We start from the raw sequence: 27159 nt of genomic DNA on the forward strand, positions 1-27159 counted from the left end.
AGTGGAAATGGTATTGGATGGAACTAATGGGACTGAATTTAATCATAGCATAGGTGAGAATGCAAAAGTCCTGGATGCATTGAAGAATTTGTGGAGAGGTCACAGTCTGTGAGGGCATAGATGGGTTTGTGTGATGGTGTAGCAGTTCCGATGCTGCTTTATGGGTGTGAGTCATGGGCCCTAAGTACAAAAGAATCATAGAAGGTTGTTGATTTGGAAGTTAAAGCGTGAGGACAATATGTGGAGTGAATAAGGTTCATTATGTAAGGTATGACAGTGTGAGAAAGAGATGTGGGAGTGTGTTGAGTACAATTGAGAGAGCAGAACAGGGTTTAGTGAAATGGTATGGACATATGGAGAGTATGCTTTAAAAGTGGAAGGAGCAAAGGGGGAGGGGAAGACAGAGGAGATGGAAGATGGAATGTAAGAGACTACGAGTTATTGGAGCCTGAATATGTAGGAGAGTGAGAATCTTGCATGGAATGAATGAATTAGAGTAATAGGGTATGCAGAGGATGACATGCTGTCAATGGGCTGAACCAGAGTATATGAAGTAGTCAGGGGAAACCATAGTGAGGTCCAAAGGGCTTGACTGTGGATAAGGGACTTAGTCTTCCATGCATTGTATGTTCATGACAGATCAAGAATATATGTGAGCGAATGAGGCCATTCTTTGTCTGTGCCTTGCACTTCCATGCTATTTAGGAAACAGTAAACAATTATATGAAAGTATTATGTGTAATTTCAATGAACTAGAGAAGGATGAGGTATTCAGATAAGGTTTTGTTTATAACTAACGTGCATTTTTCCCACCCTCACAGGTTTTGGGCTCTCAAATTCCTTGTCTTGATTGGTGCAATCATTGGGGCATTCTTCATCCCACGAGGGGAGTTTGGACAGGTATGGATGTACTTCGGCATGATTGGAGGATTTCTCTTCATACTCATCCAGCTGGTTCTCATTATTGACTTTGCCCATTCATGGGCCGAAGCTTGGGTGGACAAATACGAGGAGACAGAGAGCCGAGGATGGTATGTACTTTTTTACGTTTTAATCAGTAGATGAATGCAAGTCCACCAAAGATGGACATTTTTCTCTTACCATCCCTCTCCCTTATTTTTCACAGCTTGTCTTCCAAGTAAGAATTCCATGTTTATATTCTGTTCTTTTCCTCTTCTTCTTTTGTGTCCTTTTTCAATATTTCTTTTTTTTAAATCTACAAGAGGTGGGGAATTGTTCAAGCTTATGCACCTGGCAGGGAGACGAGTGAAGAAGGGGATACATTTTGGGAGGGACTTAATGATTACTTTATCAGTTTTGTACTGGGATCATATCTTGTTTCCAAGAGATCTGGAAGCAAGTGTGGGTGATGTTGCATATAAGTATTTGATTGGGGAGCATGGAGTACTTCTTGTATATAATAATGAGGAAAAGCCTTTTGATTTGTGTACTGAAAAAATGTTGGTAATAGGAAATGTAGTGGTTTTAAAAAGAGGTCGACTCATAGGTATACAGGAGTGTCTGAAGTTGGGGATCTTTGGATATTTTTGGTTTATGTGGTAATTGACAAGTGTGCAAAGGAGACATTGCTGGATGTGAGCATACTGAGGGAGGCAGCAGATGGGATGTCTGTTCATTTCATGTTGGAGATGGATATGAGGGTTTAGGAAAAGAAAAAATTATGCAAAAGAGTTAAAGTGAGAGAATTTGGAAAAGAGGCCTGTGTACCTCCCTACAAGTACCTGCGATGAGATTTTGCTGTTGTTGCAGGGCTAGTATGTATCACATACCCCGTGACTTGTACAGAAATGCTAATAGATGTTTGAGTGAAGAATGGCGTAAGATAAGCGAAGTAGGAGAGGAGTGGAAATTATTTAGGGAATCCGTATTTGCCAATGCAGATGAGGTGTGTGGTGTGCTGAAGTATGGTGATGACCATATGAGAAAGGGTAGTAAGTGCTTCGATGACAAAGTAAAATTTCTTGTGAAAGAGAAAATAGAGGTTTATTAACAGTTCATGAAGGAAAGCAGTATGAATGATTAGGTGTACAAGAGGAAGCAGCGGGAGGTCAAGACAGAAGGTACATTAGTTGGAGAAGAGAGCAGTTGAGAGATGGAATGAGAGGATGTCAGTGAATTTCAGGGAGAATAATGAAATGTTTTGGAAAGAGGTGAATTGTGTGAGGAGAACAAAGGAAACCATAGGAGTGACAGTGTAAGTAAAGAAGAGGTGAAAAAGAGATTGAGTATTTTGAGGTACTTTTGAGTATATCAGATGTTAGATTAGCAGATGTGTTGTGTCTAGGATGAGGTGGCATGCTTAGTGAGAGATCCCTGCTTGATGGTAAAAAGAGTGGAAGTAGTGAAAGCCTTGTTTAAGATTAAGTATAGCAAAACTTTGTGAGTGGATGGGAATGCATTTGAATTTCTCAAGAAAGGGAATGACATTGTGTTGGATTGGTTAGTCAGGCTATTTAATGTTTCTTTTGTATGAGGATAAACAGCATGTATAGTATAGTAGCCCTTATGTAAAGTCAAGTGAATGCTCAAATTTTGAGGTGTAAGTCTGTTGAGAATTAGTATTTAGGTGTATGGGAGAGTAGTGCTTGAGAGGTTGGTGGCATGTACAGAAAATTCGATTTAGGAGGAGTAGCTTGGGTTCAGGAGAGATAGAGGATGTTTGGACCAGGTGTTTGAATTGAAGATTGTGTGTGAGAAGTACCTAGTTTGAGTGAATTGTGGCATTTAAGGATCTTGGGAATGCATACGGTAAGGTTGACAGAAAGGCCTTGTGAAAGATGCTGCAAATATATGGGGTAAGTGGAAATCATTACAAAACATGTAAGAAAGAATAGAGCAGTGTATGGGCAGTACCTGAAAGGAAAGAGTACTAGTGATTAGGAGATATACAAGAGAAAGTATTTGGTTAAGAGGAAGGTGTATGGCTCTAAATGAGGCACTTGAGGGCAGGCAGAATGCCTATATAATGCCACTACATTAAAGCAAGGGAGAATGAAAGAGAATGTATAGAATTACAGAGGTATAAGTCTGTTAAGTATACCAGATAAGTTGTATGGGAGAGTGGTGATAAAGAGTTTGGTGGTATGCACAGAGCATCAGAATAGGGGGAAGCAACTTGGCTTAAGGAATGGCAAGATTGAGAGGTCACTGTCTGTTAGGGCAAAGATGGGTGCATTTGATGGAGTCATATTCTTTGTATTAGAAATGAAATGTTTAAGGAGAATCTGTGGTGTGAGGAGAGTTGATCAAATAAGAAATTATAGAGTAAGAAAGAGGTATGGTAGTAAGAGGAATATGTATGAGATGACTGAAGAGGGGGTGCCGAAATGATGTGAACGTACAAAGGATTTCTAAGAGGGTATAAATGTCAGTAGTGGGGAAATGAGGAAGAGGCTTCTAACATGCATGCTTTCTCTTTAGTGCAGACAGGACTGCTGCTTCCTTTTGCCTTGTTTGGTTTCTCCAGTTTTTTGTCTGACAGTATTGTCTGGTTTTTCCTTCTTTCTGTGATTTATGACATTTGATGAATATCACTGACTTCTACCATGCCTTTAAGTTTCTTTAGTTTTCCTAAGTGCATCCTGGTTAGATAGCTCCAATTCAAACAACCATATATGGTTGTCCCCTTTTGTTTAGATTATAAACAGTTTTACTCTCTTTTGTTAATCTTTTGATTAGCATTTTTCCTTCCTTCTCTTGTCCTCCTTACTAGGTGTATGATAATCTTACAAGCAAAATGTAATCAGTAATTTACATCATTCACATCATGCTTTACTAATCTTATTAATTTTGGCACCACTCACTTTTCAGTAACATCCTCCTGTTTTGAATTGTCAACCTCTGTGTCTCTAGCTTGCTCTAAAATTTCTATTTTAGCTATTTGGCGCTATGATCCGTACTTTTTTAAAGCCTTCCATCAGCTAGACCATAAACTTCCTTGGCTGCTCTGTCTCTAACAGTGGATATTATTTATTTTTTCAAAAGCTTCACTTAATTGCTTGTGTACCTCTGTATGACCCTGGGTCAATGTTCCCCTCCATCTTATTGCTGTGCAGCTGTTGGTGAACTGCTACAGTTACTCCTTCTAAACCTTTTTGCATACCACTGTTAGTAAATTCCATATGTGTTTTAAGCTTTTCCTTTAACTAAATGTAGCTGATATTACTACAATTGTGCCTCCCTGTCCTCTTTTGTCATTAAATTCTGTGTTTTGCTCTTTTATCCTAACTCTGCAATTGCTGATATTGCTCCTTCTACACCTTCCTGCTCACTACTGCCTGTAGATTTTGTATGCACTTTCGAGCTATCCTGTAACTGAATGTCTAGAAACGACCCATCAGCCCTTAGTTACTCTTTCACTAGTTCACCATTCCTGTAATTATTTACCTCTTGAATCCTTTTCACCAAAGTAAATTTTGGTGATGTCCAGAGATGATATTTCTCATTCTTAAGTTCTCTTCTCATATCATGACAAGTGCTTCATGGTCTGTGAAGTGATTCCTTAGTTTCTTTCACTCCTCTAATTGTGTTCCCTTCTCGTCTTTCCCATAGATTTCCCATGATATCTCCAAATAAATGTTCTCTGTTAGTTCCAGTTTCATATCCTCCTCTAGTCTCTTTGCAGATCTTGTTACAACTGACTGGTCTTGGTACATTACTTTATTTACAATAATACCAGGGAGTGCCACAGGTCTCAAATTGATCCTCCCAATAATACAAGTAACAGTGATGAAGCTTATTAGCACATAATAGCCTCAGTCATGAGGAGAATCTAAATATTCAGCAAACACTGAGTATTTTCTTTTGGATGCACTAAAACATCACTCCCTCTTACCAAAGCAATGCTGCACTTTTATATAGTAATTTAGCTATACTCTTTTGCTTCACATGAAAACTGGATTTCCCCCAAAAAAGAAAGATTCGTTAAAGTTGGCTGCATTCAATTTGAACCTGGGAGGCTTTTGCTCCTAAGTCCTATTAAACTCACAACAAAATTTGTCAGTCTCAAACTGAATATCTAATGCATTTATCATTCAAGGGCTCCTTCACATTTTGCTCCCATGCTTACTTGTAAATATTAAGCTTCAAGGGCTATAAACCCTCATGTTGTTATCCTTGATGTATTTGAACCAGTGGGGTACTGTATGCAGCTGGTTCATTGAAGACTTCTATAATAGTGTGATTATCATGGTATTGTTATTTTAGGTACTGTGCACTACTGTTCTTCACTTTCCTCCACTACGCATTGGCCATCACTGCAGTCATTCTGTTTTTCATCTTCTATACCACTGTAAGTTGGATCTCCATCTTGTAAGAATTGATCTGCTTCAAACTCAGGTTTTCAAAGTTAGAGCAATACTTTAAAATGTCTGGTTCTGTAATTTTTATGTTACTGAATTTGATGACTATTTAAATGTGAAGGGGAGGAGTACATATTATGTTATAGCTTTCTTTTACCATATGCATGAAATTCATTTATTTTTCACCAGAAATTGTATGTAATGAAATTTATCATAATTAGAAGTAGCCTCTAGGGATGTAATCTTTCATATTAGACCCTAGTTTTTATCGAGGATGTAAGGCATGTGTATGTGTAGGAAGAGAGGAAAGTGATTGGTTCTCAGTGAATGTAGGTTTGCGGCAGGGGTGTGTGATGTCTCCATGGTTGTTTAATTTGTTTATGGATGGGGTTGTTAGGGAGGTGAATGCAAGAGTTTTGGAAAGAGGGGCAAGTATGAAGTCTGTTGTGGATGAGAGAGCTTGGGAAGTGAGTCAGTTGTTGTTCGCTGATGATACAGCGCTGGTGGCTGATTCATGTGAGAAACTGCAGAAGCTGGTGACTGAGTTCGGTAAAGTGTGAGAAAGAAGAAAGTTAAGAGTAAATGTGAATAAGAGCAAGGTTATTAGGTACAGTAGGGTTGAGGGTCAAGTCAGTTGGGAGGTAAGTTTGAATGGAGAAAAACTGGAGGAAGTAAAGTGTTTTAGATATCTGGGAGTGAATCTGGCAGCGGATGGAACCATGGAAGCGGAAGTGGATCATAGGGTGGGGGAGGGGGCAAAAATCCTGGGAGCCTTGAAGAATGTATGGAAGTCGAGAACATTATCTCAGAAAGCAAAAATGGGTATGTTTGAAGGAATAGTGGTTCCAACAATGTTGTATGTTTGCGAGGCGTGGGCTATGGATAGAGTTGTGCGCAGGAGGATGGATGTGCTGGAAATGAGATGTTTGAGGACAATGTGTGGTGTGAGGTGGTTTGATCGAGTAAGTAACGTAAGGGTAAGAGAGATGTGTGGAAATAAAAAGAGCATAGTTGAGAGAGCAGAAGAGGGTGTTTTGAAATGGTTTGGGCACATGGAGAGAATGAGTGAGGAAAGATTGACCATCTGGGGTAAACAATGGAAAGCTGTGTAGGTATGTATATTTGCGTGTGTGGACGTATGTATATACATGTGTAAGGGGGTGGGTTGGGCCATTTCTTTCGTCTGTTTCCTTGCGCTACCTTGCAAACGCGGGAGACAGCGACAAAGCAAAAAAAAAAAAATTCTGTTTTACTTATTTGACATCTCCCGCATTAGCGAGGTATCGCAAGGAAACAGATGAAAGAATGGCCCAACCCACCCACTTATACACGAATATACATAAACGCCCACACATGCACATATACATACCTATACATTTCAACGTATACATATACATACACATTTTGTTGGAAAGGATCACAGTTTTGTGCATGATCAAGTATATTCCTATGAGTCCATGGGGAAAATGAAATTCAATAAGTTCCCAAGTGCACGTTCGTGTAATAACCACATCATCGGGAGACACAATTGAGAAATATTGTCTTGGACATTTGCATGTTTACCAAATGGTGCCCTAGCTACATCTCTTCGTTGTATATCAACTGACTGTTACATTTCTCTCTGTTGTCTCCCCTGATGATGTGATTATTACACGAAAGTGCACTTGGGAACTTATCATGTTTCATTTTCCCCATGGACTCAGAGGAATATGTACACATGTACATACTTGCTTCCTACATACATGCATTCCTGTCACCACCCTGCCACACATGAAATAGCATCCCCCCATGTGTGCACGCATGTGAGGTAGCTCTAGGAAAAGACAAAAAAGGCCACATTCGTTCACCTTTAGTCTCTAGGTTTTGATGTATAATGCACCGAAACCACAGCTCCCTTTTCCACATCCAGGCCCCACCGACTCTCCATGGTTTACCCCAGACACTTCACATGCCTTTGTTCAATCCAGTGTCAGCATATCAACCCTGGTATACCACATCATTCCAATTCACTCTTTTCCTTGCACGCCTTTCACCCTCCTGTATGTTAAGATTCCGATTGCTCAAAATCTTCTTCACTCCATCCTGCCACCTCCAATTTGGTCTCCCACTTCTCCTTGTTCCCTCCACCTCTGACACATATATCCTCTTTGTCAATCTTTCCTCACTCATTCTCTCCGTGTGACCAAACCATTTCAACACACCCTCCTCTGCTCTCTCAACCACAGTTTTTTATATCCACACATCTCTTACCCTTTCATTACTTAATCACACCACCTCACACCACATATTGTCCTCAGACATTTCATTTCCATCACATCCGCCCTCCTCCGCACAACCCTATCAATAGCCCATGCCTCGCAACCATTTAACATTGTTGGAACCATTGTTCCTTCAAACATACCCATTTTTGCTTTCCAAGATAACGTTCTCCCCTTCCCCACATTCTTCAGCGCTCCCAGAACCTTTGCCCCTCCCCAATCCTGTGATTCACTTTCGTTTCCATAGTTCCATCTGCTGCTAAATCCACTCCCAGATATCTAAAACACTTCACTTTCTCTAGTTTTTCTCTATTCAACCTTACCCCCCAATTAACTTGTCCATCAACCCTACTGAACCTAATAACCTTGCTCTTATTCACATTTACTCACAGCTTTCTTCTTTCACTCACTTTACCAAACTCAGTCACCAACTGCTGCAGTTTCTCACCAGAATCAGCCACCAATGCTGTATCAGCGGACGACAACTGACTCACTTCCCAAGCCCTCTTATCTGCACCAGACTGCATACTTTCCCCTCTCTCCAAAACTCTTGCATTCACCTCCCTAATCACCCCATCCATAGAAAAAAATAAAAAAAAAAAACCATGGAGACATCACGCACCCCTGCCACAAACTGACATTCACTGGGAACCAATCACTTTCCTCTCTTCCTACTCGTAAACATGCCTTATATCCTTGGTAAAAACTTTTCACTGCTTCTGGCAACTTACCTCCCACCCCAAATACTCTTAATACCTTCCAGAGAGCATCTCTGTCAACTCCATCATATGCCTTCTCCAGATCCATAAGTGCTACATACAAATCTATCTGTTTTTCTAAGTATTTCTCACATACATTCTTCAAAGCAAACACCTGATCCACACATCCTCTACCACTTCTGAAACCATAGTGCTCTTCCCCAATCTGATGCTCTGTACATGCCTTTACCCTCTCAGTCGATACCCTCCCATATAATTTCCCGGAAATACTAAACAACATTGAACATTCACATTTATCCCCTTTGCTTTTATACATTGGCACTATGCATGCATTCTGCCAATCCTCAGGCACTTCACCATGAACCATACATACTTTGAATATCCTTACCAACCAATCAACAACACAGTCACCCCCTTTTTTTTTTATAGATTCCACTGCAGTACCATCCAGCCCCATCGCCTTGCTGGCTTTCATCTTCCACAAAGCTTTCACTACCTCTTCTCTGTTTACCAAACCATTCTCACTGACCCCTCTCACTTTGCACACCACCTCGACCAAAACACCCTATATCTGCCACTCTGTCATCAGACACATTCAACAAACTTTCAAAATACTCACTCCATCTCCTCACTTCACCACTACTTGTTATTACCTCCCCATTTGCCCCCTTCACCAATGTTCCCATTTGTTCTCTTGTCTTACGCATTTATTTCCTTCCAAAACATCTTTTTATTCTCCTAAAATTTAATGATACTCTCACCCCAACTCTCATTTGCCCTCTTTTTCACCTCTTGCACCTTTCTCTTAACCTCGTGCCACTTCCTTTTATACATCTCCCAGTCGTTTGCCCTATTTCCCTGCAAAAATCATCCAAATGCCTCTCTCTTTTCTTTCACTAACAATCTTACTAATTCATCCCACCACTCACTGCCCTTTTTAATCTGCTCACCTCCCACCTTTCTCATGCCACAAGCATCTTTTGTGCAAGTCATCTCTGCTTCCCTAAATACATCCCATTCCTCCCCTACTTCCCTTACATCATTTGCTCTCATCTTTTGCATTCTTCATTCAGTCCCCCCCTGGTACTTCCTCACACAAGTCTCCTTTCCAAGCTCTCTTACTCTCACCATTCTCTTCACCCCAACATTCTCTCTTCTTTTCTGAAAACCTCTACAAATCTTCACCTTCACCTCCACAAGATAGTGATCAGACATCCCTCCAGTTGCCCCTCTCAGCACATTAACATCCAAAAGTCTCTCTTTCACACACCATGCAATTAACGTGTAATCCAATAACACTCTCTAGCCATCTCTCCTACGTACATACGTGTACTTATATATATCTCTCTTTTTAACCCAGGTACTCCCAATCACCAGTCCTTTTTCAGCACACAAATCTACAAGCTCCTCACCATTTCCATTTACAACACTGAACACCCCATGTGCACCAATTATACCCCCAACTGCTACATTACTCGTCTTTATATTCAAATCACCCTTCACTATAACCCGGTCTTGTGCGTGAAAACTACTAACACACTCACTAAGCTGCTGCCAAAACACTTGCCTCATGATCTTTCTTATGACCAGGTGCATAGGCACCAATAATCACCCATCTCTCTCTATCCATTTTCAGTTTTACCCATATCAATCTAGAATTTTCTTCCAGAACTCCTGCTTCAGGAGTGGTGCTACTCCTTCCTTTGCTCTTGTCCTCTCACCAACCCTTGACTTTACTCCCAAGACATTCCCAAACCACTATTCTCCTTTACCCTTGAGCTTCGTTTCACTCAGAGCCTAAACATCCAGGTTCCTTTCCTCAAACATACTATCTATCCCTCCTTTTTTTCTCATCTTGGTTACATCCACACACATTTAGACACCCCAATCTGAGTCTTTGAGGAGGATGAGCACTCCCCACATGACTCCTTCTTCTATTTCCCCTTTTAGAAAGTAAAGATACAAGGAGGGGAGGGTTTCTAACCCCCAGCTCCCATCTCCTTTAGTCACCTTCTATGACACACAGGGAATAAGTGGGAAGTATTCTTCCTCCCCTATCCCTAATATTATTATTATTATTTTTTTTATTTTTTTTATTATACTTTGTCGCTGTCTCCCGCGTTTGCGAGGTAGCGCAAGGAAACAGACGAAAGAAATGGCCCAACCCACCCCCCCCCCATACACATGTATATACATACATCCACACACGCAAATATACATACCTACACAGCTTTCCATGGTTTACCCCAGACGCTTCACATGCCTTGATTCAATCCACTGACAGCACGTCAACCCCGGTATACCACATCGCTCCAATTCACTCTATTCCTTGCCCTCCTTTCACCCTCCTGCATGTTCAGGCCCCGATCACACAAAATCTTTTTCACTCCATCTTTCCACCTCCAATTTGGTCTCCCTCTTCTCCTCGTTCCCTCCACCTCCGACACACATATCCTCTTGGTCAATCTTTCCTCACTCATTCTCTCCATGTGCCCAAACCACTTCAAAACACCCTCTTCTGCTCTCTCAACCACGCTCTTTTTATTTCCACACATCTCTCTCACCCTTACGTTACAAACTCGATCAAACCACCTCACACCACACATTGTCCTCAAACATCTCATTTCCAGCACATCCATCCTCCTGCGCACAACTCTATCCATAGCCCACGCCTCGCAACCATACAACATTGTTGGAACCACTATTCCTTCAAACATACCCACCTTTGCTTTCCGAGATAACGTTCTCGACTTCCACACATTCTTCAAGGCCCCCAGAATTTTCGCCCCCTCCCCCACCCTATGATCCACTTACGCTTTCATGGTTCCATCCGCTGCCAGATCCACTCCCAGATATCTAAAACACTTCACTTCCTCCAGTTTTTCTCCATTCAAACTCACCTCCCAATTGACTTGACCCTCAACCCTACTGTACCTAATAACCTTGCTCTTATTCACATTTACTCTTAACTTTCTTCTTCCACACACTTTACCAAACTCAGTCACCAGCTTCTGCAGTTTCTCACATGAATCAGCCACCAGCGCTGTATCATCAGCGAACAACAACTGACTCACTTCCCAAGCTCTCTCATCCCCAACAGACTTCATACTTGCCCCTCTTTCCAAAACTCTTGCATTTACCTCCCTAACAACCCCATCCATAAACAAATTAAACAACCATGGAGACATCACACACCCCTGCCGCAAGCCTACATTCACTGAGAACCAATCACTTTCCTCTCTTCCTACACGTACACATGCCTTACATCCTCGATAAAAACTTTTCACTGCTTCTAACAACTTTCCTCCCACACCATATATTCTTAATACCTTCCACAGAGCATCTCTATCAACCCTATCATATGCCTTCTCCAGATCCATAAATGCTACATACAAATCCATTTGCTTTTCTAAGTATTTCTCACATACATTCTTCAAAGCAAACACCTGATCCACACATCCTCTACCACTTCTGAAACCACACTGCTCTTCCCCAATCTGATGCTCTGTTAATGCCTTCACCCTTTCAATCAATACCCTCCCATATAATTTACCAGGAATACTCAACAAACTTATACCTCTGTAATTTGAGCACTCAATCTTATCCCCTTTGCCTTTGTACAATGGCACTATGCACGCATTCCGCCAATCCTCAGGCACCTCACCATGAGTCATACATACATTAAATAACCTTACCAACCAGTCAACAATACAGTCACCCCCTTTTTTAATAAATTCCACTGCAATACCATCCAAACCTGCTGCCTTGCCGGCTTTCATCTTCCGCAAAGCTTTCACTACCTCTTCTCTGTTTACCAAATCATTTTCCCTAACCCTCTCACTTTGCACACCACCTCGACCAAAACACCCTATATCTGCCACTCTATCATCAAACACATTCAACAAACCTTCAAAATACTCACTCCATCTCCTTCTCACATCACCACTACTTGTTATCACCTCCCCATTTGCGCCCTTCACTGAAGTTCCCATTTGCTCCCTTGTCTTACGCACTTTATTTACCTCCTTCCAGAACATCTTTTTATTCTCCCTAAAATTTAATGATACTCTCTCACCCCAACTCTCATTTGCCCTTTTTTTCACCTCTTGCACCTTTTTCTTGACCTGTCTCTTTCTTTTATACATCTCCCACTCAATTGCATTTTTTCCCTGCAAAAATCGTCCAAATGCCTCTCTCTTCTCTTTCACTAATACTCTTACCTCTTCATCCCACCACTCACTTCCCTTTCTAATCAACCCACCTCCCACTCTTCTCATGCCACAAGCATCTTATTATTATTATCATTATTATTATTATTGTTGTTGTTGTTGTTGTTGAGTATTCATGGGAAATTTTATGGGAGAGTATTGATTGAGAGGGTAAAGGCATATACAGAGCATCAGATTGGGGAAGAGCAGGGTGGTTTCAGAAGTGGTAGAGGATGTGTGGATCAGGTGTTTGCTTTGAAGAATGTATGTGAGAAATACTTAGAAAAACAGATGAATTTTTATGTAGCATTTATGGATCTAGAGAAGGCATATGGTAAGGTTGATAGAGATGCTTTGTGGAAGATATTAAGAGTACATAGTGTGGGAGGTAAGTTGCTTGAAGCAGTGAAAAGTTTTTACCAAGGATGTAAGGCATTTGTACAAGTAGGAAGAGAGGAAAGTGATTGGTTCCCAGTGAATGTCGGATTGCGGCAGGAGTGCGTGATGTCTCCATGGTTGTTTTATTTGTTATGGATGAGGTGGTTAGGGAGGTAAATGCAAGAGTTTTGGAGAGAGGGGCAAGTATGCAGTCTGCTGTGGATGAGAGGGCTTGGGAAATGAGTCAGTTGTTGTTCGCTGGTACTGGATTGGTGGCTGATTCTGGTGAGAAACCAGCAGTTGGTGACTGAGTTTGGTAAAGTGAGTGAAAGAAGAAAGCTGTTAGTAAATGTGAATAAGTGCAAGGTTATTAGGTTCAGTAGGGTTGAGGGACAAGTTAATTTGGAGGTAAGTTTGAATAGAGGAGAAACTGGAGAAAGTGAAGTGTTTTAGATATCTGGGAGTGGATTTAACTGCAGATGGAATCATGGAAGCGGAAGTGTGTCACAGGGTGGGGGAGGGGGTGAAGGTTCTGGGGACGATGAAGAATGTGTGGAAGGCAAGAACGTTATCTCGGAGAGCAGAAATGGGTATGTTTGAGGGAATAGTGGTTCCAACAATGTTGTATGGTTGTGAGGCATGGGCTATAGATAGGGTTGTGCAGAGGAGGGTGGATGTGTTGGAAATGAAATGTTTGATTAAAATATGTGGTGTGAGATGGTTTGATCAAGTAAGTAATGAAAGGGTAAGAGAGATATGTTTTGATAAAAAGAGTGTGGTTGAGAGAGTAGAAGAGGATGTATTGAAATGGTTTGGTCACTTAGAGAGAATGAGTGAGGAATGATTGACAGAGAGGATATATGTGTCAGAGGTGGAGTGAACGAGGAAAAGTGGGAGACCAAATTGGAGATGGAAGGATGGAGTGAAAAAGATTTTGAGAGATCAGGGCCTGAACATACAGGAGGGTGAAAGTCTTGCAAGGAATAGAGTGAATTGGAATGATGTGGTATACCAGGGTCGATGTGCTGTCAATGGATTGAACCAGGGCATGTGAAGTGTTTGGGGTAAACTATGGAAAGTTTTGTGGGGCCTGGATGTGGAAAGGGAACTGTGGTTTCGGTGCATTACACGTGACAGCTAGACACTGAGTGTGAATGAATGTGGCCTTTGTTGTCTTTTCCTAGCACTACCTCGCATGCGCGGTGAGGAAGGGGGTGCTATTTCATGTGTGGTGGGGTGGCGACGAGAATTGATGAAGGCAGCAAGTATGAATATGTGCATGTGTATATATGTATATGTCTGTGTATGTATATGTATGTATATGTTGAAATGTATAGGTATGTATATGTGCTCATGTGGATGTTTATGTATATACATGTGTATGTGGATGGTTTGGGCCGTTCTTTCTTCTGTTTCCTTGCGCTACATCATGAATGGGGGATACAGCAACTAAGTATGAAAGAAAATAAATAATTATTATTATTATTGGTAAACAGAGGCAGTGAAAAGTTTTTATCAAGGATGTAAGGCATGTGTACGTGTAGGAAAAGAGGAAAGTGATTGGCCCCCAGTGAAAGTCGGTTTGCGGCAAGGATGCTTGATGTCTCCGTGGTTTTTTAATTTGTTTATGGATGAGGTTGTTAGGGAAGTGAATGCAAGAGTTTTGGAGAGAGGGGCAAGTATGCAGTCTGTTGTAGATGAGAGGGCTTGGGAAGTGAGTCAGTTGTTGTTCACTGATGATATAGCGCTGGTGGCGGATTTGAGTGAGAAACTGCGTAAGCTGGTGAGTGAGTGTGGTAAAAAAAAAGCTAAGAGTAAATGTGAATAAGAGCAAGGTTATTAGGTTCAGTAGAGTTGAGGTAAAAGTAAATTGGGAGGTGAGTTTGAATAGAGAAAAACTGGAGGAAGTGAAGTGTTTTAGATATCTGGAAGTGGATTTGGCAGCGGATGAAACAATGGAAGCGGAAGTGAGTCACAGGGTGAGGGAGGGGGCGAAGCTCCTGGGAGTGTTGAAGAATGTGTGGAAGGCGAGAACGTTATCTCGGAGAGCAAAAATGGGTATGTTTGAAGGAATAGTGGTTCCAACAGTGTTATATGGTTGTGAGGCATGGGCTATAGATAGGGTTTTGCAGAGGAGGATGGATGTGTTGGAAATGAGATGTTTGAGGACAATATGTGGTTTGAAGTGGTTCGATCGTTTAAGTAATGAAAGGGTGAGAGAGATGTGTGGTAATAAAAAGAGTGGTTGAGAGAGCAGAAGAGGGTGTATTGAAATTGTTTGGTCACATGGAGAGAATGAGTGAGGAAAGATTGACAAACAGGATGTATGTGTCAGAGGTGGAGGGAACGAGGAGAAGTGGGAGATCAAATTGGAGGTGGAAGGATGGTGTGAAAAAGTTTTTGAGTAATATGGGCCTGAACATACAGGAGGGTGAAAGGCGTGTAAGGAATAGAGTGAATTGGAATGATGTGGTATACCAGGGTTTACATGCTGTAGATTGAACCAGGGCATGTGAAACGTCTGGGGTAAACCATGGAAAGTTTTGTGGATGTGGAAAGGGAGCTGTGGTCTATCTGACAGCTAGAGACCGAGTGTGAACAAATGTGGCCTTTTGTCCTTTCCTAGTGGTACGTCGAGGGGGGAAGAGGGATGCTATTTCATATGTGGCGGGGTGGCGACAGTAATGAATAAAGGCAGCAAGTATGAATTATGTGCATGTGAATATATGTATATGCATATATATGTATACGTTAAAGTGTATTGGTATGTATATGTGCGTGTGTGGACATGTATGTATATACATGTGTATGTGGGTGGGTTGGACCATTCTTTTGTCTGTATCCTTGCACTACCTCACTAACACAGGAGACAGCGACAAAGTATGAAAAATAAATAGATATTATTATTATTATTATTATTATTATTATTATTATTATTATTATTATTATTATTATTATGATGTATTAGTGTGAATTTCCTCTTATTTCAGACTGAGAGTTGTGCCCTCCACAAATTCTTCATCTCTTTCAACTTGATTCTGTGTTTTATCATCAGCATAATGAGCATCTTGCCTAAAATCCAGAATTCCCAACCTCGCTCAGGTCTCCTACAGGTAATTCATATAGTCTTTAACCTCGAAAAAATCTGATATTATAGTTGAAAAAATCTGACATTATAGTTTAGGCAGTTTCTGTAATACATCTTAACCCCTGTCTAGCATATAGTATTTGTGGATAATTGTTTTCTTTGTTTATTTAAATGACATATATCCCATGTCAAAAGAAGTGCTTTAGAATCTTATAAGCTTGCCCTTTAGTTTAATATTCAAATATATAGTTTTTTGATATTCTGATATTTAATGGACATTCATCAGCTTGTCTCTCAAATTAACTATTCCTTGCCAGGCATCTGTGATAACCCTGTACACCATGTACCTGACATGGTCTGCTATGACCAACACAGCTGAGAAGGAATGTAAGCCTGACTGGAACACTCTCATCGAAGGCAATGAACCTACTGAAGCTCCTCAGGTAATACCATAAAGATGCATGTCTTATGAAGGAATATCTGTTGATGTATGTGATGCCTGTTTCCTTCAGAAATTCTCTCAACCCTGATTCTCAAGGCAAAAGAGTCTCCATAACTCGTGAACCTTAGCACTGCTTCTTATCCCTTAGTGCCTGACCCGTAACAGGCCACTAGTAGAGGGCAACTTTAGTGCAGTGTTTCCTGAGGCTCCTACCCAGTGTTCCTACTGATTACTTCTACTTGATGTTTCAATGTACTTTTACCTTATGCTCACACATGAATGTTCCTACCAGATACTTTTACCTAATGCCTCTGACTAATGTTCCTGCCAATTACTTTTATCTGTTGCTTTCATCATTTTGCAGAATGGCAAGCACATAGTGCTCCTTGCAGAAAAATCTAGAATTAGAAAGAATGAGTTGTGTGAATTATGTTGTCAATTTTTTTGTGTGACAAAGAGATATTGTATGTTTGTGGACAGAATGCTATCAGTCCACTTGTGAATGAGGCTATATTTGGGTCAGAGGAGTACAGCTTGACAGTCACAGGGAAATCTTTGGGAAATTGATTTTTTTCTTTGAAGTGATAAATTGAAGAGGAAATTGCCTTTATAGTATAGGTGATGGGAGTGAGCAGGGTATATCATTGTTATAGAACAGACTTGTGTACAGAGAAGTTTGGCATGAATTATTATGAATATATTAAGTATAGTAATAGAAGGCATATGATAGAGTTGATAGAGATGCTCTGTGGAAGGTTTTAAGAATATATGGTGTGGGAGGAAAGTTGTTAGATAGTTGAGATAGGTGAAGAGGGTATGATTAAATGGTCTAGATATATGGAAAGAATGAGTGAGGAGAACATGGAATAGGGAGACCAAGTTGGGGATGGAAGGTTGGATTGAAAAAGATTGAAAGTGCAAGGGGCCTGAAAAATGGGGTGGATGTGGTGTCAATGAACTGAATCAGGGCATATTAAGCAGCGAGGGAAAAATACGGTAAGGACTATGGGCCCTGGTTATGAATAGGAGGTTCCTGGTGCTACCTCATTAATGTGGAAAGTAATGAACAAACATGACGAAAAAGAGAAAATTATTATGAATGAAGGTATAGCCAACATTTCTCTTGCTCATGACTGTACATTAGTCACTAAACAGTTTAAATGACCAAATCCCTTTTGAACTACTTATCATCCCTACATACAAATCTTACAACTCTAGTTCCAGAACAAACCCTCTTAAGGCTACACCATCACTGTTCACATCTTCTCTTTGGCAGTTTATCTAACTTTATGATTTTTCTTTTTTGTACACATAAACATTGTCTTCTTTGCTTGAATTGGTAAATGTAGGATACTGTTTGATTTTTTCTGGTTGTAGAACATGGCCTGATGACCTGTACTGTAAAATTCTCACTAAAGCTCAGTTAGGGGTCTCATAACTCTCCAGTTTCTTTTTATATAATTTTTTCATTAATTATGGTTATTTCTTCAGAATTACTTTCGTGAATATATCAGTGAAAATTGGCATCACAGTTACCATTCTTACTGCCATTTATAGGTTATTGTACCATTAGCATAAGTTTATCTATGGTGTCATTATATTCATATTCTCATAATTTCAAACAATCATTGACTCTGTCAGTGGATTGAACAAGGGCATGTCAAGTATCTGTGGGAAACCATGGCAAGATCTGTGGGGCAGGTTGTGCATAAGGGGTTGTGCTTTCACTTGAGAGCTAGAACATCCAGGTGTCCTGATGAAGATGAGGAGGGATAGCCAAGACAACAGGAACAGCACAATGTATGAGACTTCTTGCAGTGGCTGGAACAGGTCATATTTTAGAGAAACTGGATGTTGACTTTTAACAAAAAGCAAGGAGAATAGGGTAATGTTCTCAGCACAAATTTTTAAACTCATTTGACATTCACATAGACAACAAAGGACTTTTGAGATGGTGGAAGGAGGCAAGAACTATACTCTTTGGCATGGATAAAAAGACCAGGAAGCTTTAGAATCAGTCCACATCACCTTGACAACTAACATCAGCATGAGGTCAGATATCATACTGTGGGCCAAAGCAGCAGTAAAATGACATTGTATGATAGAAGGGTTAAGGAGGAGAGGACGGTGGCATAGGACCTGATGTAGTTTTGCCCAGGTTCCTGAGTTATGAGATTTGTGCAAATATCATATAATCTCACTGTCTGGGGAAAACTGTAAGGTTAAAAGACTTGTCAAGAATAGAAATCCCAAATCATGCTTGTTTTACCCGTGCTGCTTTAATTCCATCTGTCCAGTGCATCCTGTTTCTCATTCTTTTTTTGGATGAGGTGTCTTTATGTAAGTTCCATTCCTATCTGCTCTTTGATCCTTTATTGCACTGAATTAGATGTATCCATTAGGGTCAGTATCTTCCTTTATTGACCAATAAGTGTCAGTAAGTCAGTCTCATGGGGTAGCTTAAGCAAAATGTTAACTTTGAGTAATTCCAGGCTAATGATTTTACAGACTGTGGGTTTAAAACTAAACGTTTTGTTATGTAAGTGATTCTTTTCCCTAAATTGAAAATGTTGTAATAGCTAAGTTATATTTGCATAGAGAGAAGATGAATAATTAAGTTTCATTCCATGTATAGAACATGAAACCTTAGATCATGTTTTTCTTGGCTCAGTTTGAGGCCTAGAAAATGGATGTTCAGTCTTAGGAGATGTATGGTTAAGTAGAGGATGGCTGACATGCCTGTCACCAACCCTTCTTTTTAGGTTACTTTGCATAGAAATGTGACAATATTGCTTTCCGAGTGAGAGAAAGAAGGGAGTGAAGTAGGGTGCTACCTTTTTTTAGGCAAGATTTCATACTAACTTGTTGGAGCCTTGTGTATGTTGTGTTAGTTACTATCCACTGATGTTTAGTCATAAGTAGTAATAATGGGTTTTGTATACTTGGTTTTATTTATTTTTCCATCATTTGTAGTTGAAAACAAAACTTGATTAGTTTTTAACATACTTCAGCAAACTCCCTTATTCATGTAAGAAATGTGTCACGTTCTGATCTCAATGTCTTCTTTCAGAGTGAGAAGCCTGCTTTTGATGGCGAGTCCATTGCATCACTAGTCATTTGGTTTTGTTGTGTTCTCTACTCCTCGCTGCGCAGTGCTTCAAACTCCCAGGCCTCTCGCCTCACCATGTCAGACAAAGTTCTTCTGAAGGATGATGCCAGTAAGAAACAAGTTTGTTTTATATCAGTTTTTGCAAACTTAGGGCTTATCCCTCATGTCTAGGTTGGTTATATATTGATGACATGAATTTTTAACTGTACAGATATATAGAGAGAATGAGTCAAGGGAAACTGACTATTTAGAGTATAAATGATAGGATTGGAGGGAACAAAGAGAAGGGGAACCAAGGATGAGATAGAAGGATGGACTGAAAGGTGATTTAAGTGACAGGAACATGAATGTGCAAGAGGATGTGAGGGTTGAATGGAATAGAGTAAATTGGGACATGGTGGTAGACGGAGTGACATGCTGTCATTGGGTTGAACCAGGACAAATGAAGCAGTCAGGGGAAACCATTGATAGGTTAGTGAGGCATGGCTTTGGATATGGGGCTCTGGTTTTGATGCATTACACATGAAAGCTAGACTGGATGTCAGCAAATGAGGCCATTCATCATCTGTTCCTGATGCTACCTTGCTTTTTGGGAAATAGCAAACAAGTATGAAAATACATACAAAATGTTTAGTTCATTAGCAGATGTTTGAGGCATTGCTTTTGGGTCTTCATTCCTTTGGATTGTGAATATGACCAGCAATCAAAATGCTTTGATGATATAGTATATATAGATTTAAGAAATCATATGATAGGGAACATTCAAGAGATGGGACCCCAAGTGTAAAATGTCCTACCCATACAGTACAAGTAGGTAATTGCATGGATATATGGGAGGTATAAGTTTGTTGAGTATTCCTGGTAAATTATATGGGAGGGTATTGATTGAGAGGGTGAAGGCATGTACAGAGCATCAGATTGGGGAAGAGCAGTGTGGTTTCAGAAGTGGTAGAGGATGTGTGGATCAGGTGTTTGCTTTGAAGAATGTATGTGAGAAATACTTAGAAAAGCAAATGGATTTGTATGTAGCATTTATGGATCTGGAGAAGGCATATGATAGAGTTGACAGAGATGCTCTGTGGAAGATATTAAGAATATATGGTGTGGGAGGCAAGTTGTTAGAAGCAGTGAAAAGTTTTTATCGAGGATGTAAGGCATGTGTACGTGTAGGAAGAGAGGAAAGTGATTGGTTCTCAGTGAATGTAGGTTTGCGGCAGGGGTGTGTGATGTCTCCATGGTTGTTTAATTTGTTTATGGATGGGGTTGTTAGGGAGGTGAATGCAAGAGTTTTGGAAAGAGGGGCAAGTATGAAGTCTGTTGGGGATGAGAGAGCTTGGGAAGTGAGTCAGTTGTTGTTCGCTGATGATACAGCGCTGGTGGCTGATTCATGTGAGAAACTGCAGAAGCTGGTGACTGAGTTTGGTAAAGTGTGTGAAAGAAGAAAGTTAAGAGTAAATGTGAATAAGAGCAAGGTAATTAGGTACAGTAGGGTTGAGGGTCAAGTCAATTGGGAGGTAAGTTTGAATGGAGAAAAACTGGAGGAAGTAAAGTGTTTTAGATATCTGGGAGTGGATCTGGCAGCGGATGGAACCATGGAAGCGGAAGTGGATCATAGGGTGGGGTAGGGGGCGAAAATCGTGGAGCCTTGAAGAATGTGTGGAAGTCGAGAACATTATCTCGGAAAGCAAAAATGGGTATGTTTGAAGGAATAGTGGTTCCAACAATGTTGTATGGTTGCGAGGCGTGGGCTATGGATAGAGTTGTGCGCAGGAGGATGGATGTGCTGGAAATGAGATGTTTGAGGACAATGTGTGGTGTGAGGTGGTTTGATCGAGTAAGTAACGTAAGGGTAAGAGAGGTGTGTGGAAATAAAAAGAGCGTGGTTGAGAGAGCAGAAGAGGGTGTTTTGAAATGGTTTGGTCACATGGAGAGAATGATTGAGGAAAGATTGACCAAGAGGATATATGTGTCGGAGGTGGAGGGAACGAGGAGAAGTGGGAGACCAAATTGGAGGTGGAAAGATGGAGTGAAAAAGATTTTGTGTGATCGGGGCCTGAACATGCAGGAGGGTGAAAGGAGGGCAAGGAATAGAGTGAATTGGATCGATGTGGTATACCGGGGTTGACGTGCTGTCAGTGGATTGAATCGGCATGTGAAGCGTTTGGGGTAAACCATGGAAAGCTGTGTAGGTATGTATATTTGCGTGTGTGGACATATGTATATACATGTGTATGGGGGTGGGTTGGGCCATTTCTTTCGTCTGTTTCCTTGTGCTACCTCGCAAACGCGGGAGACCGGAAAAAAAAAAATATGGGATGAGGTATGGATGATAAAGAAGAAAGTACTGTAGTGGATAAGTTGGGAGATGGGCTTTTCTTGGCATAGAACAGGGCTCTGTTTATACTTTTAGTGAACTCCAGTGCTGCTTTATAGCATTTAGTGCCTCTCCCTTAACAAGCCACTGGTAAAGGGCAACACTAGCGCAATGTTTGCAAAGGCTCATATCTAAAATTCCTACTGACTACTACAGCCTAAAGCTTCTACCTAATGTTCCTATCTACCACTGCCGCCTAATGCTCCTGCCTATATGTTCCTACCTTTTTGCCAAAAGGTGGGGCTAGCACACAGTGCTCACCACAGGAAAATCTAGGGTTATTATGAATGATCTGTGCAAGTTAGGTACTGTCAAGTGTTATGTATGACAAGGTGAGATTGTGTTTGTGGACAGAATGCTAGTAGTCCACATGTAGGTGAAGCAGAAAGGAAAGACATCTACCTTGGTCAGAGTGCAACTTGACAACCACTGAAGTGCAAGCTCACTACACAGCCGTCACTAACCCTCCTAATACCCAGGCGGGTAGTACTGGTAATGTACCTCCCTGGATGTTGTTTGCCTACAAACTGCTACCTCTAGAACAGGGTTATCCAGCTCATTATCATCTGGGGACTAACATTTCCACTGAAATCACTGTCATGAGTAAATGCAATCATCATTCCTTGTAAAATGCTGACTTACTACTGAAGACAAAAAGGATAGTAACAACAATGTAATTTTTGTACCAAAAGCTTTCTCACATCTGCTGTCAGTTGCAAGGCAAAATTTGCATATCAGAAAATCCTTAGTTTTTATTCTTTTGTTCTGTAGTATAATCATTTTTCAGCAATGTAATTTTTGTACCAAAAGCTTACACATGAACGCTCCCAGTTGTAAGGCAACAAAATTTAAATGATTTAAGAAAAATCCTTATTTTTTTATTTTGTTTTTTAGCAGTTGTTTTTCATTAAAAAGAAAGTCATTCATGGGTGGTAGCTTAACTGCTTAACTGCTTCAACTCTTGTTGAACAGTCCTTGCTTGATAATTACTTCAACCAAACTTACTTTACCTTATTGGATGATTCACAAGAGGCCTCATTAACGCACAACCATTCTCTACTCGTCACATGCAATGCACTGAAACCACATCACCCATTACACAACCAGACCCCATAGACCTGCTTCATATTCCTTGGTTCTGTCCATTGACAGCACATTGTATTCTGCAAAACACATCACTCCAGTTCACTGTGTGCCGTGCATGCCTTTCCTGGTCCTGTATGTTTGTATGTTTAGACCTGATCACCCAAGATATTTTTCAGTGTGTTCTTCCATTTCCAATTTAGTCAACTTCTGACATATCCATTCTGTCAACTTCTTCTCACTCATTTTCTCCATGCATCCATACCATTGGAGCACACCCTCTTCAGATCTCTCACCTACAATCTTATTATACTCCTCTCTTTTACCCTTTTATTACTTGATCAAACTACTGCACTCCTTGCATTGTCTATCAAACCACTGCATGCCCTGCATTGTCTTCAAACATCCATTTCCAGCATATCCACCCTCTTCCACTTATTCTCATTTATAGCCTATGCTATACACTATTATAAGGACTACTAAACCTTTAAATATAACCATTTTTAAGCCTTCTAGATAACAACCTCTTTTTCCACACATTTGTCCCCCTTGAAAAACAACCTCTCTTTCCACACATTTGCTCCCATACCCAATAATCCACTCCCATGGTCCCTTTTGTTGCCAATTCCAACCCCACGTATCTAAAACACTTCATTTCCTCTAGAAAATCACCATTAAATGTATAATGCATGAATAATAAAATTTACAGTCAAACTTCCTGTATTATGGAGATAGACTTCACTCATGTGCTTATCCAAAGCATAAGATTAGTCATCCCCACCTTCATCTTAAGCTCTTTTGTGATTAATAAACTAGTTGCTATTTTTTTTTTTTTTCAAACTGTTCGCCATTTCCCGCGTTAGCGAGGTAGCGTTAAGAACAGAGGACTGGGCCATTGAGGGAATATCCTCACCTGGCCCCCTTCTCTGTTCCTTCTTTTGGAAAATTAAAAAAAAAATTGAGAGGGAAGGATTTCCAGCCCCCCGCTCCCTCCCCTTTTAGTCGTCTTCTACGACACGCAGGGAATACATGGGAAGTATTCTTTCTCCCCTATCCCCAGGGATAATATAATAATATATTATGACCCCTAATTATGTAATTTCCTCAACTGTATTTTCAGCTGAATGGCTGCTTGAAATTGTTTGGACATATGGAACGAATGAGTGAGGAAAGGTTGACAAAGCGGATATATGTCAGAAGTTGAGTGAACAAGGAGAAGTGGAAGACTGAATTAGAGGTAGAAGGATGGAGTGAAAAGGACTTTGAGCATTCAGGACCTGGACATGCAGGAGGGTGAGAGGCATGCAAGGAAGAGAGGGAATTAGAACAGTGTGGTATAATGGGGTTGATGTGCTGTCAGTGGACTGAACCAGGGCATGTGATTGTCTGGGGTAAAGATTGGAAAGGTGTGTGGGGCCTAGATGTGGATAGGTTTCAGTGCATTATACATGACAGTTAGAGACTGCATGTGAATGAATGTGGCTTTTTTTTCTTTCTTTTTTTTTTTTGTGCTACCTCGCTGACGGTTGGTGATGATGTTTCCTATGGTGTAGGGTGGCGCTGGGAATGTATGAAGGCAATGAAGTATTTATTGAAGAATGTATGTGAGAAATATTTAGAAAAACAGATGGATTTGTATGTAGCATTTATGGATCAAGTCAATTGGGAGGTAAGTTTGAATGGAGAAAAACTGGAGGAAGTAAAGTGTTTTAGATATCTGGGAGTGGATCTGGCAGCAGATGGAACCATGGAAGCGGAAGTGGATCATAGGGTGGGGGAGGGGGCGAAAATCCTGGGAGCCTTGAAGAATGTGTGGAAGTCGAGAACATTATCTCAGAAAGCAAAAATGGGTATGTTTGAAGGAATAGTGGTTCCAACAATGTTGTATGGTTGCGAGGCGTGGGCTATGGATAGAGTTGTTCGCAGGAGGATGGATGTGCTGGAAATGAGATGTTTGAGGACAATGTGTGGTGTGAGGTGGTTTGATCGAGTAAGTAACGTAAGGGTAAGAGGGATGTGTGGAAATAAAAAGAGCATGGTTGAGAGAGCAGAAGAGGGTGTTTGGAAATGGTTTGGTCACATGGAGAGAATGAGTGAGGAAAGATTGGCAAAGAGGATATATGTGTCGGAGGTGGAGGGAACGAGGAGAAGTGGGAGACCAAATTGGAGGTGGAAAGATGGAGTGAAAAAGATTTTGTGTGATCGGGGCCTGAACATGCAGGAGGGTGAAAGAAGGGCAAGGAATAGAGTGAATTGGATCGATGTGGTATACCGGGGTTGACATGCCGTCAGTGGATTGAATCAGGGCATGTGAAGCGTTTGGGGTAAACCATGGAAAGCTGTGTAGGTATGTATATTTGCGTGTGTGGACGTATGTATATACATGTGTATGGGGGTGGGTTGGGCCATTTCTTTCGTCTGTTTCCTTGCGCTACCTCGCAAACGCGGGTGACAGCGACAAGGCAAAAAAAAAAAAAAAATTATGGATCTAGAGAAGGCATATGATAGGGTTGATGGAGATGCTTTGTGGAAGGTTTTAAGAGTATAAAGTGTGGGAGGTAAGCCGCTAGAAGCAGTAGAATGTTTTTATGAAGGATATAAGGCATTTGTACAAGTAGGAAGAGAGGAGAGTGATTGGTTCTCAGTGAATGTCAGTTTGCAGCAGGGGTGTGTGATGTCCCCATGGTTGTTTAATTTGTTTATGAATGGGGTGGTTAGGGAGGTAGATGCATGACTTTTGGTGAGAGGGACAAGTATGTAGTCTGTTGTGGATGAGAGGGACTGGGAAGTGTGTCAGTTGTTGTTTGCTGATGACATACCCCTCGTGGCTGATTCGGGTGAGACTGCAGAGGTTGGTGACTGAGTTTGGAAAAGTGTGTGAAAGAAATTTGAGAGTAAATGTGAATAAGAGCAAGGTTATTAGGTTCGGTAGGGTTGAGGGACAAGTTGATTGGGATGTAAGTTTAAATAGAGAAAAATAAGAGGAAGTGAAGTGTTTTAGATATTTGGGAGTGGACTTGGCAGTGGATGGAACCATAGAGGCGGAAGTGAGTCACAGGTTGGGGGAGGGGTTGAAGGTTCTGGGAGTGATGAAGAATGTGTGGAAAGAGAGAACGTTATCTTGGGAGCAAAAATTGGTATGTTTGAAGGAATAGTAGCTCCAACAATGTTATGTGGTTCCAAGGCATGGGCTATAGATAGGGTTGTACGGAGGAAGGTGGATGTGTTGGAAATGAAATGTTTGAGGACGATATGTGGTGTGAGGTGGTTTGATCAGTAAGTAATGAAGAGTAAGAGAGATGTGTGGAAATAAAGAGTGTGGTTGAGAGACTAGAAGAGGGTGTGTTGAAATTGTTTGGCCATATGGAGAAAATGAGTGAGGAAAGATTGACAAAGAGGATATATGTGTCAGAGGTGAAGGGAAGAAGGAGAAGTGGGAGTCCAAATTGGAGTTGGAAGGATGGTGTAAAAAAGATTTGCTGCGATGGGAGCCTGAACATACAGGAGGATGAGAGGTATGCAAGGAATAAAGTGAATTGAAGCAATTTGGTATACTGGGGTCAATTTGCTGTTAGTGGACTGAATCAGGGCATGTGAAGCGTCTTGGGTAAACCATGGTAAGGTCTGTGGGGCCTGGATGGGGATAGGGAGCTGTAATTTCAGTGCATTACACATGACAGCTAAAGGCCAAATGTGAATGAATATTGCCTTTTTGTGTGTTTTCCTGGTGCTACCTTGCTGAAGCAGGGGGTAGTGACTATTTCCTGTGTGGCAGGGTGGCAACAGGAATGGATGAAGGCAAGCAAGTATGAATATGTACAGGTGTTTTTATGTATATATCTGTGTATATTTATGTATGTATATGTGCGTGTGTGGGCATTTATGTATATATAAGTGTATATGAGTGGATGGGCCATTCTTCATCCGTTTCCTGGCGCTACCTCGCTGACGCAGGAAACAGTGATTAAGTATAATGATAATGATAACGACTGGAATGGATGAAAGCAAGCAACAGTGAATATGTGCATGTGTATGTATGTAATGTCTGTATATGTGTATGTATATGTTGATATGTACATGTGCGTATGTGGGCGTTTATGTATATATATTTGTATATGAGTGGATGGGCCATTCTTCGTCTGTTTCCTGGCCCTACCTTGCTGACAGGGGAAACAGCGA

General features: G+C 40.9%; 1 protein-coding gene across 2 annotated transcripts in view; it reads left to right on the forward strand.

Annotated features, from left to right (window-relative positions):
• Window positions 1-27159, forward strand: part of Serinc (serine incorporator TMS1) — a 79374-nt gene that overhangs the window by 11863 nt on the left and 40352 nt on the right. For both annotated transcript variants that reach the window (XM_071673878.1, XM_071673879.1), the window contains exons 5-9: window positions 822-1031; window positions 5227-5311; window positions 15875-15997; window positions 16290-16415; window positions 19485-19632. In XM_071673878.1, coding sequence (XP_071529979.1) covers window positions 822-1031; window positions 5227-5311; window positions 15875-15997; window positions 16290-16415; window positions 19485-19632 — 692 coding nt within the window. The remainder of the gene's footprint in view (window positions 1-821; window positions 1032-5226; window positions 5312-15874; window positions 15998-16289; window positions 16416-19484; window positions 19633-27159) is intronic.

Source organism: Panulirus ornatus, chromosome 19 (genome assembly GCF_036320965.1).
Source record: "Panulirus ornatus isolate Po-2019 chromosome 19, ASM3632096v1, whole genome shotgun sequence".
In the NCBI taxonomy this organism is placed as follows: Eukaryota; Metazoa; Arthropoda; class Malacostraca; order Decapoda; family Palinuridae; genus Panulirus; species Panulirus ornatus.